The 17,423-nt window shown below is 55.4% G+C and overlaps 1 protein-coding gene across 17 annotated transcripts in view; it reads left to right on the top strand.

The window, feature by feature from the left end:
* Positions 1-190: 190 nt before the first annotated feature.
* Positions 191-17,423, top strand: part of LOC122368654 (protein tramtrack, beta isoform-like) — a 42,268-nt gene continuing 25,035 nt past the window's right edge. For 8 of the 17 annotated variants that reach the window (XM_043342826.1, XM_043342821.1, XM_043342825.1 and 5 more), the window contains exons 1-5: positions 198-447; positions 772-967; positions 1,273-1,461; positions 1,656-2,112; positions 2,346-2,414. In XM_043342826.1, coding sequence (XP_043198761.1) covers positions 782-967; positions 1,273-1,461; positions 1,656-2,112; positions 2,346-2,414 — 901 coding nt within the window. In that variant the 5' untranslated portion in view covers positions 198-447; positions 772-781. Of the gene's footprint in view, positions 448-771; positions 968-1,272; positions 1,462-1,655; positions 2,113-2,345; positions 2,415-5,739; positions 8,261-8,992; positions 10,090-10,809; positions 11,729-11,947; positions 12,680-14,124; positions 15,009-15,289; positions 17,241-17,423 lie in introns of those variants that run through there. The other 9 variants (XM_043342814.1, XM_043342827.1, XM_043342823.1 and 6 more) reach the window with 8 other exon arrangements.

Raw genomic sequence — 17,423 nt, 5'->3', positions numbered from 1 at the left:
GCCTAGAGTACTTTTTTCCCTGCCTAAAATGCATGTAACATCAGCATTTTTTTGAACAAATATCGTAAATAAAGCACTTTACAGCCATTTTGAAATAAATTTTATTTTATACACTCAAGAAATGGTGGTTCTTGTCTTACTGCTGATAAGTACTTGTTTCAAAGTCACATGCGCCATTTTGAGTATTGACGTCAAAATCGGCGTCGCGCATTTCCGGCGCGTGGAAATCGTGATTGCGCTGGGCGTGGGTTAGGTTGGGTTGTTTGTATTTAGGGCCTTGGTTTGACCTTGTACCGTTTTTTCTTCTCTAAAACCTTGCTAACCTCGAAGAGTCTATATCAGTGGTAGACAAAGCGAGCTGCATTGGAATGGGGAACATTTAGTTGGCGTGTGAACGTGACCCATGAATGCGTAGGTGCGAGCCTGCATTTCGTCTCAGTCTCTTTGGTAGGTGAAGGTGTTTTCGTTTTTTATATTATGATGCATGCTAATTTTTAACACAATGGAAATTTGATTAGGCATTTTCTGAAGACCCTGGCAATTGGCATTGACTTGATTCTACTTAAATAATCATTGTTGACCTTAATGACCTAACAACAATTGTGATTGGGTAGGTTACAGGTATTTAAGCACAATGAATGATAATGCAAAGGTAATGCCATTGTTGCAAGGTCAAAGTTGTAAATTCTTATTGACCTTTTCCTTGCAAAGTCAGGGTTTGCATGTGCCGACATAGGTTTCAATGGTCACATTTGCTCCACGTATTTTCAGAGCTGCTGTCATGGATGAGGGGCAGAATTTCTGTCTCCAATGGAACAGCTACCAGACAAGTGTCACAAGTCTCTTCAATGACTTGAGGCGAGATGGGGAGCTGGTCGATGTGACTTTGTGTGCTCAAGGCCAGCAAATCAAAGTACACAGAATGATGCTTTCAGCTTGCAGTCCTTACTTCAGGGATGTTCTTAAGGTGAGCTAAGAACATTTTAGCTGTGATGGCAAATGGATTTTAGTGAATAAGCACTGTGGTTGAGCTTGGAAAAGTTAATTGCTTTGATGCTTTGCAGTCTGCAGATAAGACTGACAAAATTGTTACACTCAAATTTCTAAGCTATATCCTGAAAGTTGTTAGGTCATCTAATACTGCTCTTTTTCATGAGTTGTGCTTGCATGGCTGCCTCTCTGCATACAGATTATCAATCCTCATGTAAGCAAAACTATTTCCATATCAACATTGTTTTGATTTCTTAATGTGCAACATGACCTCTCTTTCAGGGTAACCTTGGAACACATCCAGTGTTTTTCATGCGTGATATATCATTCAAAGACTTGTCAAACATTGTGGAGTTTATGTACCGAGGAAAAGTGAATGTGGCGCAGAGTGAGCTGGGCTCCTTTCTGAAGACTGCTGAGACCCTGCAGGTCAGGGGTCTGACAGGAGATGACGAGCCAGCACAGCCAGAGGTGAGGCACACTGCAATGTTCAGTTAAAGATGGTGAACTGAAAAAATTCCACAAGCCTGAAATAATTTCATGTCATGTTTTTGATACACCATTTTGAGTTAGCATGTGAGTTAACCATTTTGAGTTAACATGTGATGATATTAAAAACAGATATAAAAGAAGACCAAGACTTATATTGACTTGTTGTTTTTCAGCCCCCAAAGAAAACCAAGACCTCAACCCCGTCGGCGCCGCCCCCTCCGCGGTTATCTCCGGAGCCGCCGCGGCACCGAGCAGCGCCCCAGCCGCCGCCGCCGCCTCCCCCGCCGCCCCTGGCTGCGGCGCCGCCCTCCAAGCGGCCGCTGTCGCCGCCGCCGACCTCCTCCGGCGAGCACGCGCTGCTGACGCCCAAGCGGCCGCGCAGCGTGGACCAGCCGGCGCCGGCGGCGGCCCCGGAGGCGGCGCTGCCGCGGCCCGGCTCCGAGCCGCTCTCGGTCAAGGAGGAGCCGCTGGTGCTGGAGGACGGTGACGACTCGTACCACGGCGGTGGCGGCGAGAACAGCTCCGGCAGCGGCGGCGTTATGCCGCTGCTCGGTGACTCGGACGCGCCGCACATGGGCTTCCTGACAGGGACGCCCACCCATCCTCAAGCACATGAGTTCCAGGACGAAGGTCAGTGCCTGAAAGGGGGCGGGGGATGGGAGCGACAGATAGCGGAAAACGGGTCAGGGCAGAGGTGAAACAATGGGATTGTTACTCGTGCACGGAAGAAGTAACTTATCGCGTATAGTTACTGGCTAGACCTTAAAGATCTTGCACATCTGCTGCCCTTTGATTTTATTGTCGTTGTAACTCATTGATTTTCCAAGTCCCATCGGGCTTCACATTCGTGTCTGTGTTCACAGATCTATTAGCGGCAGTCGCCGGTCCATCGGGCTTCCCTTCACAAGACCTCTCGGATAGTTCCACACCAGGTAGGTCGAGCTCCCATACTCCGAACGCGACCAGCCGCCCCGGCCTCCCTGCTCGACGATCTGCTGCCTGAAACACCGTAACATTCAAACTTTGTCTTTTATCGCCGGACCTCTGGTACCCTTTGTATTTGTCAATTGTATTTACCTCGGCCATGTGCAGAACTCAGTGTTCCAACCGAGAATGGGTAATTCGGTAACTATGTTTTTCTAGTATCTAAAATATTGCGATGGGCATATCCCATTTTAATTTTTATTCGAAATTAATTTTTCAGTTTTTTTTTTCGGTTACATTCTCTCCTCCGTCGACTCACCCCCATTCTGAGGACCTGCCAGGATATAAAGCAGCGATCAGACGAGCACGGTAGCCGGGGTCGGGCTGGGGCATGGACGGATCCGTCAAATGGCACCGTCGCGTCTCTCTCTCTCTCTCTCTCTCTCTCTCTCTCTCTCTCTCTCTCTCTCTCTCTCTCTCTCTCTCTCTCTCTCTCTCTCTCTCTCTCTCTCTCTCCCTCTCCCTCTCCCTCTCCCTCTCCCTCTCCCTCTCCCTCTCCCTCTCCCCCTCCCTCTCCCTCTCTCTCTCCTCCCCTCCCTTTCCCTCTCCATCTCCCTCTCCCTCTCCCTCTCCCTCTCCCTCTCCCTCTCCCTCTCCCTCTCCCTCTCCCTCTCCATCTCCATCTCCTCCCTCCCCTTCGCGCTTTCCCTCTCTCTCCCTCTCTCCATCCCCCTTCCTCTTGCTTTCTCCTGTCTGTCTCTCTCTCCCTCCGTCTTTTTTTCCTTGTTTGCTGATCGTGTAAACCTTTCCAAAGCTGCCTTCAATACCCTGCTCCCTTCTGCCCCCCACTGACATCTGTTCCCGGTTATCCAACTGGTCGGCCGGTCGGCTGGTTCTCTAACGACATTATCGATCTTACCTGGAAATCGGACGGTGACGTCATAGTCTGACGCCGCCTGGCAACATGGTACAAATGATCAACTGGTGTTCCTAATTCAGAGTGATCTTGTAGCGTAACTACGAGCCAATTTATTTTTACTCGGCAATCCTGAGGGATATCCTCATGGATTACCAGGACCTTGAAAACCATTTGGGTAGATTTTTCCGATGGTTTTTAAACTCGGCAAAAAAGCAAAAGCAAACAACAAAGAGTATGAATAGCCATATCATCCTACTTCATTGTTAACTCCTCATCCTCGTGTTCACCGTAATATCTAACCGAAGTTATTACTTTTCACCGGAAAAACAATCACCACATATTCAGTGAAAAAATGACGCAGATACTATATTTTAATCAACTTCTTCCACACCTTTATGCCAAATGTGTCTCTCTCCTCCCTCCGTCTCTCCTGTCCCTCTATCTGGTGTCCATTTGACGGCTGCCGGACATACCACCACTGTCTGTTTGTGCGTGCCGCCGCTCTCCGGGTCGCAGCGGTGTCTGTGTCCGTGTCCGTCGGCGGGGGCGTGCCTCGGTCCCCTCACGTGGTCTGTCGTGTCACGTGGACACCGTGCCTGTTTGGCTTCTCAGACTGGCTCGAGTTGGTCTCTGATAGCTGTCTTTCATACTGCAAAGCTTACTGTAATAGGCACCAAAATAATAAGTAGTGAAAAGTTCCTTGCTAAAATGTTTTCGATTTAGTGTAATTCTGAAATACTTGCACGCTTTACAAGACCGTGTCTGATAATCTGATACCCGGCGCTGGACCGGCATTGGACCCCCGCACGCTCCTGCCGCCGGACGGTACCTATGTGGGTGGGCGCCACCATGGCACAACAGATGGGATCGCTCAATGATCGCTTCGACACACTCCAGTGCCTCCTTCAGTGGCATTGTTTTCGGGTTCGTCCCACCGAAGCGTCAGGTGATAACATTTCAGCCTGAGTTGTAGTTTATGATTACGAAGTATGTTTACCGTCGAAATTTCAACTGAACTTCTATGGCTGACGTTATAAAGGTCATGTCTGCTGAATCTAATTTAGAGCAGCGTCAGTTGACTTATCGTTTTTATGTGCTACCCTTTTAGTGCCATGGTGGTGCTCACATTCGTGTTTGGCTGCTTGAAAGGGAGTTATGGCTTTGGGCTCACCAGTTTTGTTTTGTCATACCAACGAGGTTAATTACTTTTTTCTTATGAGTCTTACGTGGGCTGCTCGGGCCTCAGAGCAGCCCACGTCTAAGATTGCTCTTACCTTTTCGCGGCCAAAAAGTACAATGTCTTTAAAAGGGCGCTTCATGTCATTTACCCCATGGCCACTGATTGTCATGAAGTCTAACACTTATCTGCTAAAAATCACACCAAGCTTCATGCCGAGCCGTCATTCCGTTTCGGGCAGCCGTCCATTGGTGTATGTGTGTCTGTCTGTGTTTGTGCGTGTGTCGGCGGGCGGCGGCGGCGGCGGCGGTGGCGGGCCGGCAGGCTCCGTGCCGGCTGGGACCGCGCGCGGCCCCGCCCCCCGCCGGACCGGACCGGACCGGACCGGACGGTCCGGCAGACGGCTCGCCGCGCACTCGCCGCGACACGGGAGCAGTCGCACCGGGTCGGGACGCGCGGATAGTGCGGGGAACGGGATGGGAAGCGCCGCGCGACGCACGGGTGAAGAAGCAAGCATATAGCGATACAGCGCGTCGTGGAATTAAAACAAAAGCCCGTGGAGGCTATACGCTACCGTGCAGTGAGAACTGGCGAATGCGCCATCCAGCTACTGAGCAGTTATATAACGAGGAAATGTTACATAGCAAATGTTAAAAAAACACGTTTGCTAACTAATATGCAGATAGGGAGGGGTAAGGATGCTTCCAATGGCAGACCTCTACTTACTGCATACAGAGGCTTATGCTCCAATTTATACCGCCTCCAAACAAATGCTCTCATTATGAACAAGAAGGATTCTAAATAGCTTATATACTTGCATTTGAAGATGTATTAGATTTACATGCATTGGTCGTTCTGCATGCTTATCTCAGACATTTTTTACCCGATTATTTATGAACAAAACTTCTAATTAAGCACCGATGTTGTGTATGAGCATCCCTCCAGTATGTCTCCAGTTGGATTGAAATACCTCGCATGAGTGATTTCTACCAGCGTCTGAATGCTACACAGTTTCTTTGGGACTGCACTTCCATAACATCTATTGAGTGGCGGTATATTGCTGGTGACCTTAGTAGCGCCGCTATAGCCCTCCGTAGTCTGTGTCCTCGCAGCCATCTCCACTCGGTAGTTTCAGCTCGTGTCTGTGCCGTCCGTATTCCGCCCGGTCAGCCGTCATCCGCCGCCGCCGCCGCCGCCGTCATCTCGTCATCCGCTGACGGCCGGCCGTGGTCCCCAGGTGGGCGCCCGTCCGCGGCGGCCGCCCCCGCCACCGCCGCGCGGTCCGTGGTGCGGTCCCGCACCGGCCAGGAGTTCCACGTGCTCAGGATTCGGCCGCCGGCGCCCACACTGGCCACCCAGGCGCCAACGCTGGCGCGCGCCCTGGCCACCGCGCCGCCCCGAGTGAGGACACTCAGGGTGGTGACACCACAGTCATCGGCGCCGGCGAGCCGCGCGAGCCCTGTGGCGTGGCGGTCACCGGCTCCTGCCACGTCGTCTGCGACCACAGCACTGCTGGCACACCTAGATAGACTAGGCCGGCAGCAGCCTCACGACCTGCGGCCGCGCTGCCCGCCGCCGGCGCCGGCACCGCGACCCCCAGCGACCTCCCCCGGGCCGTCTGGCGCGCGGTACAGCACCCTGATCAGCCGGCTGGCCAGTGCGCTGGCCAGCCCGGTTTGGCCGCCGGCACCCGCCGGGTCGGCGCGCCAGGCACCGCGGCTACCGATGGTGACCGTACACAGTGCGGTCACCACTGAGCCCGCGCCGCCAGTGTCTACCGCGGCTCCGCCGCAGTCGCCGCCCGGCGTACCCACGTCCCAGCAGCCGGGTGGGAAGGTGCTGCGGGCGCTGCTGACCGGCAGACCCCCTCCTCCACCTCCGGCGGTACCGACAGCCTCCCGTCAGACTCCGCCGACACCGCCGTCACCGGCGGGACTGTCCACCGGCCAGGGTCGGGTGCTGGACCGGCAGGTCGAGCCGGCGACCGGCGGGCAGCGGATCAGCGAGCGCGAGCTCACACCAGACGGCCAGATCCGCACCGTGCAGCGGTACCGGTGCTCGCTGTGCAAGACCTCCGTGGCCTGGGGCAGTCGGTCGCACCACCGCGCCACCCACGACGGCCGCACCACCTGCTCCGGCTGCGGCCGGGTCTGCACCTCCATCTACCAGCGCAAACTGCACGAGGAGACGTGCCAGCCGCTGCTGGCGGTGGGCGGCGCCGAGCCGGGCACGTCGGCTGCCAGACGACCATCGCCGGCCGTCTCTGAGGACGGCGCAGCGCCGCGCGACGGACAAAACACCCTGCACGTACAGCTGCGGGTGAAACAGGAGCCCGGTGCCGACTGGGACAGCTCCAGTGACTCGTCAGCGGCAGCGGCAGCGGTGGCGGCGGCAGCGGGTGCTCCTATACAGCCTCACGTGTCAGTGGCTGCGGACGGTGATCAGCGAGCGGCCTCTCCCGTCGACCCTTTGCCTCTCTTGGATATGGATCTCAAGTTAGAGACTAGCGTGAAAGTTGAGCCGATGGAGGAAGAAGAATACTCGAAGGACTTCTTCACTGAGACGCCCGGTGGTCATGATGAGGTGTCGTTTGATCAGAACGACCACTCAGTTGATCGGAATGAGATTCCAGTCGGCTCACTGGGAAGTGCTACCACGCCGGCTGTGGCGGCAGGCGAGCCTCAGCCAGCCACTCCGACTGATGTGGGTGATAGGGACTTCAGCAACCAGGAGCGGTCGAACTTGGAGGTTCTACCATCCATGGCGTTACCCGGAGCATCGAATTCTGACGAGTTGCCGGGTCGGGGTGCGCTCGACGGCGCAGGGGCTTCCTTGGAGACCGAAACACACGAGCAGGCTTCCGCGGTAACAGAGACACGAGGGGGCTTCCATGGAGACAGTGGTACGCGAGCAGGCGGTGAGGGAGACGGAGACGAAAACTGAGACTGAGACTGAGACTGAGACGAAGACCGAGACTGAGACGGAGACAAGTCAGGGTTTTGGTCCAACCGAGAGCGTGGGCGCAACTACAGAGGAACACCCCTACCAATCTACAGATAATCTGGATGCGATGTAGGAGTGCCTGCGTCGGATCGATTGACAGGTATAGATAGAGTTCAGCGCAGCAAAGAACCACTAGGGCGGATACAAGGGTATGAGGAGCGTTCAATACGAAGTAAATACGTTATTGATTTGAGAAGACGGGTGCATTTTTTGTACATTGGTGTCGGTAGGGGAAACATAACATGCGATTGGTTCTTGGGGAGCACTGTTATGTTCATGTGTCAACATATTTTGTTGGCACAGATTCGAGAAGGATCTCGTTTTTTTTGCATGAGTTGTGCTCTTGCTTCCACGCGTTTCCATGTGTCGTAGGCACAGGGTCGAGAAGGCTTTCTTTTAGCTGAACTCAGTGATGCTGAGTTACCTTCCATGTTAAGGCTGTCGGGGTGCATGCGGTTTTACCCCTTGTCCCTAATTAATACCTTGGGGCTCAGTTTTTCTCGTAGGTATCTCTGGTTATCCTTTCACGCTTCATGTTGAAGTTTGAATGCTACTATATTGGTTTGAGTAATGCCACCATTACTTTGTGGTGTTGGCAACCTACCAAATCGAACTGAATCGTGTATTTAGACAGCTATGAAAATAACTGTTATTTTCTTAATACTTTTGGGTCCCGAACAAGCAAATGTGTGGATTATGCTCTGGTTTTGGGATTTCTTGTAACATATTGTAATAAATTGCACAATGCATTTTGATACGTTTGTTTGATCTGCTTTGTGCCATTGTTAGAAGCAAACCTTTCAAACGTATCGCAGTGTCTGAGGAAAGTGTCTCCGCTTCTCCCGTCAATTGGCAATTAGTGATGGACTCCCGTCCGGTGAGGGCCGGTGGGGGGTGGGGGGGGGGGGGGGCTTTGCCGCGAGTTCTGTCGGTGACTACTGGGCGCACGCCGGTCAAATCGATCGTAGACGCGGGCTGCAGAGTCACTTCGCTGACCGGCACTCGGTCGACGGGGGTGGGGTGGGGGGGGGGGGGTGTACTGTGCAGGGGTGAACACTGAACAGAGGTGTTTTGTGCAAGATCACTTTACTGCTAAAGGGTTTTGTGGGGTGCGGTGCGGGTGCATTACCACTCACTTGGGAAAACCGGTGGAAGGGTGCTTGGCAGATAAAGGCGGAACTCGTATGATGCTCAGTAAAAGTATTTACCCCTTTTGCTATCGGATGGGGTAACACAACCTCGTAACACGGATAGGTATTGCTGAAGAGACTTATCCTCACTTGAATTTGTATGAATGGACGGGTTGAATTCTCTGGTCGATCGGCGGTGTTAGAGCTAGGGTCAGTCAGAACCGTCTGACCCGGCGGGGCTTCTATAGCCCGTCTGAGGTCGGTGGGTCAGACCTCCGTGTCCGACCCCGGTGGGTGGGCTGCGCCGGTGGCCGGTGTCGCGCGGCCGTCAGCTGACCGTGCGCCGCCTGCCTCCAGGGGGCCGGCCGTGCGACCAGCTGTCGGCCGTGCGTGACGCCACCGGCGCGCTCCGCTACCAGTGTCCCATCTGCGGCAAACTGGTCACCTGGAGCAACCGCTCGCACCACAAGGCCATCCACCGCGGCCTGACCACGTGCCACCAGTGCGGCAACGTGTTCGGCTCGCGCCGGCTGTTGCGGCACCACCGCTGCCGCGCGGCGGCGGCGGCGACAGCTGCAGCTGCCGGGGAGCAGCCGGCGCCGCTCCAGCAGCTCGGAATGGGACAGCCGCCGCAGCAGCAGCAGCAACTGGGAATGGGACTGTCCGGAATGAACAGTCCTCAGCCGTGACTCGGGAGAGGACGGGGAGGGAGGTGCAGCTTACAATGCAGCTTATAGACGGCGGGGCGGTGTTTTCACGATGGGCCCTTTTTGGTAGCTTATGATCTGTTCATTGGATTTGATTTGGTCAAGGCGTCGTACTTTTTCCGATATGTGATGGAAAGGGTACCCGATCACGGTTTCCAAACCATGACCCATTCTTGCACGTGGTTGTATAAAGCAATGTACGACATTTTGTCGTTGATGTAGCTTCTTACATTTGTTCCTTGTAGATCTGGGTATTTCGGTTGTTAGTATCACACATTTAATAAAGATGACGACGATACTCAATTCTGCTTTTTGACTTGGCCTGACTGAAGCTCTAAAACAACCCTGGCTCGACCTTTTTAGTGTTCGTGTTTCAATCAGCTTAAAACTCGCTCAGCGGTTCTTATTACGAAGTGACCTGGTGAAATGGATCGGTCACCGCTGTGAAATGAAGTGTTTTGTAGCAGTGATGAAGCATCAGTCAGCCTGAACTGAACCGTTCATACGAACCAGCTACTGGGGAATGGTACCTGCCGTTTCGCCCCTTTTTCTGTCATCTGTGGCGTCGGCAGAGTTCGTATTGCATTTATCGGTGATTTGTGGTGAAGAGCAACAGAAACGGCCCGGACTGGAAGGCTGAAGCGGTCGGCAATGGTACGTAATATGTGTAAATTGTGTCAAGTCATGGGCGCTAAATGACCTTGGTAGTCGGCGCGCTCTATAGCCCCAATAAACAAACACAACTTTTTTAAGTTTTCTTAGGAAATTGTCACCTTCAAGCTCACGCTTTCCCTGATACATTCATCCAAATATAGTTACATTCACATCACAGATTAACAGTTAGCCATCCTTCATCTCCCTTCGACATCCTTGAATTGACAATGAATTGTTCAGCAGTCAGTACGAAACTTTGTAAATTACGGACTCGCTCTATGAAAAAGTAAAGGAAACGAAAGGTCGTCTTCTGCCTAAGAGGGACGCTTCTAGCAATTACAGTGTCGTTGCGGTGAAGCCAAAGTAGAATGCTACGAACACTGGCGTAACATTCAACCACGCGTCGCCACGCGATTCATTCAGCCCACAAAACCGTGATGGACGGGTGCGGACGGCGTCGGTAGCGATGTCGATGGCAGGCCGACGGTCAGGTCACAGGTGGGCGAACCTCAGGGTGGGCAATACGCGGCGGCCGCTGGTGACGGAAGTGGCAGAGGTGCCGGTGACACTCGGTTAGCTCCGATGCCGACAATGACGCCAACGCTGCCCGTCTTGCGGTTTTACCCCTTGTCCCTAATTAATGTGGCCGTGGTGGTTTTACGGCTGGTGGTGACGCGCGGTATGCTGGTGACGCCAGTGACGGTGACGCGGCCCTGTGCGCCGTGGTGGTTTTACGGCCGGTGGCGTCTGGTGACGCGCGGTATGCTGGTGACGCCAGTGACGGTGACGCGGCCCTGTGCGCTGTGCCGACAGGTGCGTTGGTCGATGACGAGATGCGTCACCAGCTGCTGACGGCTGACGGCCGAATCCTGTACGTGTGTCCAATGGCCGGCTGCCGGGAGCGCGTGCTCTGGTCGCACCGCTCGCACCACCGAGCCGTGCACAGCGGCCGCGCCAGCTGCACGCGCTGCGGCAGGAGCTTCGTCAACGTGGCCAGCCTCTGGCGCCACCGGATGAACTGTAAAATGGGACCGGTCGTGTAGCGGGCGATGGGTGACCCGCGGCGAGTGGCGAAAGGCCCGTGGCTAAAGGCATGCGTCTTGTGGCGCACGGTACGTGGCGAGTGGCGAGAGACACGTGTCTCGTGGCCCGTGGTACGTGGCGAGTGCACGCAACCCGTGGCTAGTGGTCGTGGCGAGTGCAGGTTGAATCCAGTGGACCTGCCGTCGGATAAAACATGAGTGCTATGAACACGCCGAGGACGTGGTGGTGAGGCTGAAATGTGACCAAAAAGGCTTTACAAACGTGCGAAAGATGCGATAACAGAGGCCAGTCTTCTGAGTTTCGAGGACTTGATTACAGATAATATGACAAGATGGAAGCCGTGAGATGTGCGATGAGGTTTTGCTTTGAGTTTGGCTAAGCCATTAATTCGCATGGAGTAGAGAAAAAGTTCAATGGGTTCCAAGGATTGCTTTTCAGACTTATTGAAAGCTGAGGGACGTGCTGATGGCTTTGGTGGTGGTCAAGTTCGTGAAAGTTTTAGTTTTGACGAGCGTAAGTGCAGAAGTGTATCTGCGATGCGCATTACATGGTGCCCTCCTACACCTGTAAGATTTTATGAAGGTCGCCGACACTTCTGTTATCTGTATGACTCACAATTATCCCAGTTGTTTATTGTGCCAGTCTCGAATGCGGACCCGAGTACAATAAATCCATGCTTTATCATTGACGCATTGCGGCAACTGTTTTCTCGGGAAACGGATAAGACCGGTGGAATCCAAGGAAAACAACAGACACGCCAATGGACGCTTCGCCAGCCCGCTTGCACTCCTGGTTGCTAGCTGGGTCCGAACCCCCGCTACAGTACCCAGCCGTCCGCCACCGCCGCCCGCCGCCTGTCGTCGAGCCCGTCGGCCCGGCCTGACGCCGAGCCCTGCTGTGCCGACAGGCGGCGGCGGCGGCGGCAGTCCGGTGGCGTGGCCGGCCGCCGGCGGCGACACGGCTCACCGCGAGGTGACCGGGTCGGGCGCCGTGCTCTACCGCTGCCCCCTCTGTCAGAAGGCCGTCACGTGGACGCGCCGCTCGCACCACAAGGCCGTCCACCGCGGACAGACCACGTGCGCCGACTGCGGCCGGGTGATGGCGTGTCTCCAGAGCTACGCCAGCCACCGGCAGAGGTGCAGCGCCCGGCTGCTGGCCGCGGACCCGGCGCGTCTGCCGCACACTCCGCCAGATCCCGCCCCGCTGCGGCCTCTGACACTGGCCGCCAACGGCCGGCCGACCTGGCTGACCTCGCACATTCAGGCGGCGACCTCTGGCGCTCCGGTGATGACCCCGCCGCGCGCGGCGGCGTCTCGTGACCCCGGAGCTGACCTTTGACCTCCGGGCGTCCGGTGATGATCTCTGACCCCGGAGCCGCGATTAGAGAGCGTCTGTGACCTCTGACCTGTGAGGGCTGAGAGCGGGGTGAAGAGGTCGGTGAAAAGGTCAGAGGTGTGAGGCAGTGACCGCTTTGGGTCAGGAGACTCAATGGATTGGCTTCGCTTTGACCGAGCTTCCAGTTCCTAGCTTACAAACTGAGCTGAAATCCGCCAGGACAGTTGCACTGATGCCTTTTAGCTGTCTTAGTTGTTTAGTTGCGTTTTAGTATTGCAGCATTGAATATACCTACCTTTTTCGATGTGCTTTTTGGTTTATGAATGAATTGCTACGGCGAGTTCCCACACTTGACACTTACGGCATCAGATTTTGAAAGTTTTTTTTTGCCATTGTTAGTGGCGTAAAGAGAACGTGACTGATTCTTCGCCTGGCAAGACGGCTATGCATCGTAATATTGTTGTGGAGTCCGTAGGCATAGGTGCAAAATACACCTGACACAGGGAAACCTTGATCAAATTAAAGAAGCGCACCACTATTTGCTGCGTTAGTTGTGTTTGAACGCTCAGAAAGTGGTGTCTTGAAACCATGCCATTCCGCGCCTCAAACAAAAACATCGTTCGGTTGAACTGAGCCGACCCCGCTGCCAGCCGAATCACCCCGCCGGGCGCGAGCCGCGCGGCGCCCTTGTCTGGGCCGGGCTCTGATCAATAACCCAGGAGCAGCTGCCGCGGTGGGGCGGCTCCCCAGCTGCCGAGCGGCGGCCGCCGGTTCTCCCGCCCGTCTATCGCCCGACGAGTGGGAAGCCAGGCAGAGGAGCCACTTCACATGGCGCCGGCGCTGCCCGCCGCAGCCGGCCTCACAGGGCTACGGCCTGGCTCGGCCGAGTGTAGGGTGCCTCTCAGACACTCAGCTCGGCGGAACGCCACTCGGTCCAACCGGTATGGGTGGAGTTGCCGGCCAGCGCCACCAGGGCGGCGCCACCTGCGCGACGGCCGGCTTTGCTGTCTGTCGTTGTCGCCGCTGGGTATGGAACAAAAACGACAGACGTGGACTGTTGGTGCGGCGCGAGGGACGCAGGGACGCCGATCCCCAGGGACGGAGGGAGGGGAGGGACGCGCCTTTGTGCGGCGAAAGCAGGGAGGGGAGGGGAGTGCGGAGGGGATTTAGGGGAGACGGGCCGGCCGACCCTGGTCTCATACAGTAGTGACGGGCTGGAACGGCTCTGACGTAGCTGGTCGCGGTGCATCGGCAACCGTTTTCATACTGTAGGGAGGGAAAAGGAATCATTTCTGAAACTAAACCTTCAATCGGCACAGGTATCGACAAGAAAGAACACATTGCCCGGGTCAAGACTGAATTGAAATGTTTTGTTCTCCATCACGCAGCGCTTCAGAGCGAACGAGTGATTATCTGAATTGATTCCATCGGGCTGGGACGTTTCATGGTCGGCTAACCAACAGCTTATTCAATCAACGACATATCGCATTGAAGTCCATTGAGTTAAGGCTGGCTCTGACAGGCTTGCTGACGGCGAGAGATTCGAGGGCTGACTTGCCGTTCATGACGCCAACGTCAGTCCAGTATGGTGATATTGATGCTGCCGTCAGTGAGGTCCGTTGGTTTATGACGCTGCCGTCCGCGCCGTCCGCTAGATTATGATGCCGATGTCGGTGCCGTCCAGTGGCCTAAGACGCCGCCTTTTGTGCCGTCCGCTGGCAGCTGGTGACGGCACCCCGTGTGCCGCAGGTGGCCGGTCGGAGGTGCCTCCTGGTCCTGCGCGCGCCACGGACCGCCATCACCAGGAGGTGACCGCCACGGGCGCGCTGCTCTATCGGTGTCCCGTCTGCCACAAGGCGGTCTCGTGGACGGCGCGCTCCCACCACAAGGCCGTCCACTCGGGGCGCACCGTGTGCCCCCGCTGCGGCCGGCAACTGGCCTCGCTCAAGAGCTTCAACAAGCACAGGGAGAACTGCCGCGCGTCGGGCGATACGCTGGCCTGGGAGCAGGCGCCGCCGCCGGCACCCCCGGTCTCCGAGTACCCCGCCGAGTGGAGAGGGGCTGCCGGCCTCGGAGAGGAGAGGCACTAGGCACAGCCCCCGGAGTACCCCGCGGAGTGGAGAGGGGCTGCCGGCCTCGGAGAGGAGAGGCACTAGGCACAGCCCCCGGAGTACTCCATAGAGTGGAGGCGGACTCCCGGCCTCGGAGAGGAAAGGGACTAGGCGCGGCACCTTTTCCTAATGTGGTAGCTAGCTGACTGCTTGTGCAGTTAGGGAAGTGGAAGTCGAGTGAGCATCGTCGATTCAATGTCGCAGAGATTGGAACGACTTTGTGCAGTGACGGACACTTGTGGTAGCTGGTCAAATCCCTTGATCTTTTCAATCATGGGCGTGTTTTTATTTGATGTAGATAGTTATCTCTCAGTTGAGTCAACTCAGTTGATGATGTAATGCTGGCAAAGGCAGAGAGCGTCTTATCACACTGCTAGTGCCCATGTTACTGGCAGTGCCACTGTTTCAGGCATTGCACGATGCCATTGTGCAGCCCTGATTTGGAACTGACCGAGAAAAGACCATGCTGACTTTTACGAAGCGTATAGCTGTAGGTAATTAATACAGAATTAGATGCGTAAATGCGTAGTTTTTGTGTGGTTTGTAAGGTTTATTTATTTCAGGGCTATCTCTCTGATACAGTCGCCTCTGAAGTGGGAAGAGGGAGGGATACATAGTCACTTCGCGTTGGCTGGGCGTCGGGTATTCTGCGCACTTCTGTGACCGACGAGGTCAGCCGTCGCCGTACAGCCGCCGCCGCCTCCGCCACCGTCGCCGCCGGTAGGTACCCGCCAGGGTCGGTCAGAGGAGAAGAACTGCGGCCCCTCGGTAGCTCTGACGCGCCGCCCATGCTCTGCCGGCAGATGAGCGGCGTGGCGGCGGCGGCGGCGGCGGCATGTCGGCGCGATCCATTGGCCGCTGCTGGGAGTGCCCCCAGTGCGGCAAGACCATGAACTGGTACAACCGGTCGCACCACAAGGCGTTCCACGACGGGCGCACCACGTGCACCACGTGCGGCCGCGTGTTCACGCGCATCAATCAGTTGCGCGTGCACCGGCAGCGCGACCCGTGCGGCCTGCTGCCGTCACAGGGGCCCGGCCTGGCCGAACTGCCGGCCGACCTGACCTCTCGGCTCGGCCCGGCGGCAGGGCTGGACCCGGTGCCCTCAGCGGTGACCAGCGGGCCCCAGCGCGAGCCGCCGCCGCAGGCAGAGGCTGATCAGTTCGCTGATGTGAAGCCTGTGGTCGATGAGGATCATACAGTGGCGCCTACCGATCCGCGGCAATAGAGAGATGCGGAGATTCGGGTAGATGGGAACTGGGTAATACGGGCGATATTTTCAATGGACAGTATAATAGAAGTCAGTAGTAGGTTTCTTTGGGTGACGGGCGTATTCCTCAGCGAGATGTATTTTGTTTGTTCTATGGTCGTCACTCGTCGTCGGCTTTAAGGACTATCAGTGTACTCAGGCTACTTCAGCAACATCACATGAGGTAGTCGGTCGTGCGCAGATCTGACTGATCATCTGGAGGGAAAGCTCCAGATATAGGCTGATATTTCGACGGCAAGGATATGGGTTGTATCATAGACCTCTGTATGATAGACCTCTGTATACAGAGGTCTATGGTTGTATGTATGTTCTGTGGGAGAGCGTTGAAATAAGTATTCTTGGACGTTGTAGATTGTTAGATCCACCTGCCAGATGACTGCTCAACCGGCAAAAAACGTGATCTTGGATCATCAAAGCAACTCAAATGACGAGCCGCCAAGCATTGCGCAAATATACTGAATTAGTTATAATTTTGCGGGGACGTTTGACCATGAGTCAGCCTCACCTACAATACAAATCTCCGGACCACACAATACAACACGGTCTGTCCAGACTGAACTACCGGCTCCCGCCACCCACCCCCGCCGCCGCCGCCGCCGCCTATACCCGCTTCCGTCCCGTCCGAGGCCGGCCGCTGACGCCCGGCCGCTGTTGCAGGCGGCGGCGGCGGGCGGGTGGCGTGCCCCGTGTGCGGCCGCCAGTTCGCGGGCAGACGCACCCTGAACCGACACCTGGCGTTACACCGCGGTCTCACCGTGTGCCCGGTGTGCGGCGTGCATTACTCGACCCGGGCCAACCTGGTGCGTCACTGCCGCGCCGCCCACCCCGACCTCACGGCTGTGCTGTGACCGGGTCACCCTGACCGGCCGGTCGGTCATACTGTGACCCCATACCAGCGGGCCATACTGTGACTCGGGGTCACCCCCATACCAGCCTGTCATACTGTGACCAATCATCGCTCCTAACTCGAGTTAGCAGGACCTAGTCACCCAAAGATGTCTGTCTTTGGGCGACTAGCAACCGTATGCCGGGCAACACAAACCAGTCAGTGGCGCTCTCATGCCTTTTTGACCTGGTTCATATGCCGCTAATGTTATGATCGGAGTTCCCAAGCGACTGGCTTGCATTGTGTGTGGTCTGGAGTTGCGAATCATATAAGACGGACTGCTAATTATTGAGTGAGATGAAGCACAGTCGATGTGCGAAAACAGTTCAGGGCAGGCGGAGTTCGGGTTCCGTTGGGAATGAATGATCGCGTTTTACCGAGACTGTGTTTGATGCATTATCAATATTCAATGTCGCATACCAGTGATTTTCAGTTTTCTTCATATGTCTGCATTATGCCGTTCGTATGGAAACCGGATACTGACATGGCTATTGTTTTGAACCCCTTATGATTTGTGATCACCAGTAATTGCATACTTTATGAAACACAGAGCATTGCAAGCCGCAATAATAAAATGTTGAGATGCGTTTGCTTCTTATTATGTTTGTTTCAGTCGCAGTTTGGCAAATGGCAACATTTGGCCTAGATTCCGAAAAAAACATCGATTAGGCACTATTGATGATTATCTTTCTTCTGCTCACGAACTGCTAGCTAATTATTCGAAGTCTTCTGGTGTGGCTCACGAGTGGCATGTTTGAATGCCAAGATGGGTAGCAGATTC

This window comes from Amphibalanus amphitrite, unplaced genomic scaffold (assembly GCF_019059575.1).
Source record: "Amphibalanus amphitrite isolate SeventyFive unplaced genomic scaffold, NRLGWU_Aamphi_draft 000965F_arrow, whole genome shotgun sequence".
In the NCBI taxonomy this organism is placed as follows: Eukaryota; Metazoa; Arthropoda; class Thecostraca; order Balanomorpha; family Balanidae; genus Amphibalanus; species Amphibalanus amphitrite.
This window is presented reverse-complemented; position numbering and strand designations above follow the sequence as displayed.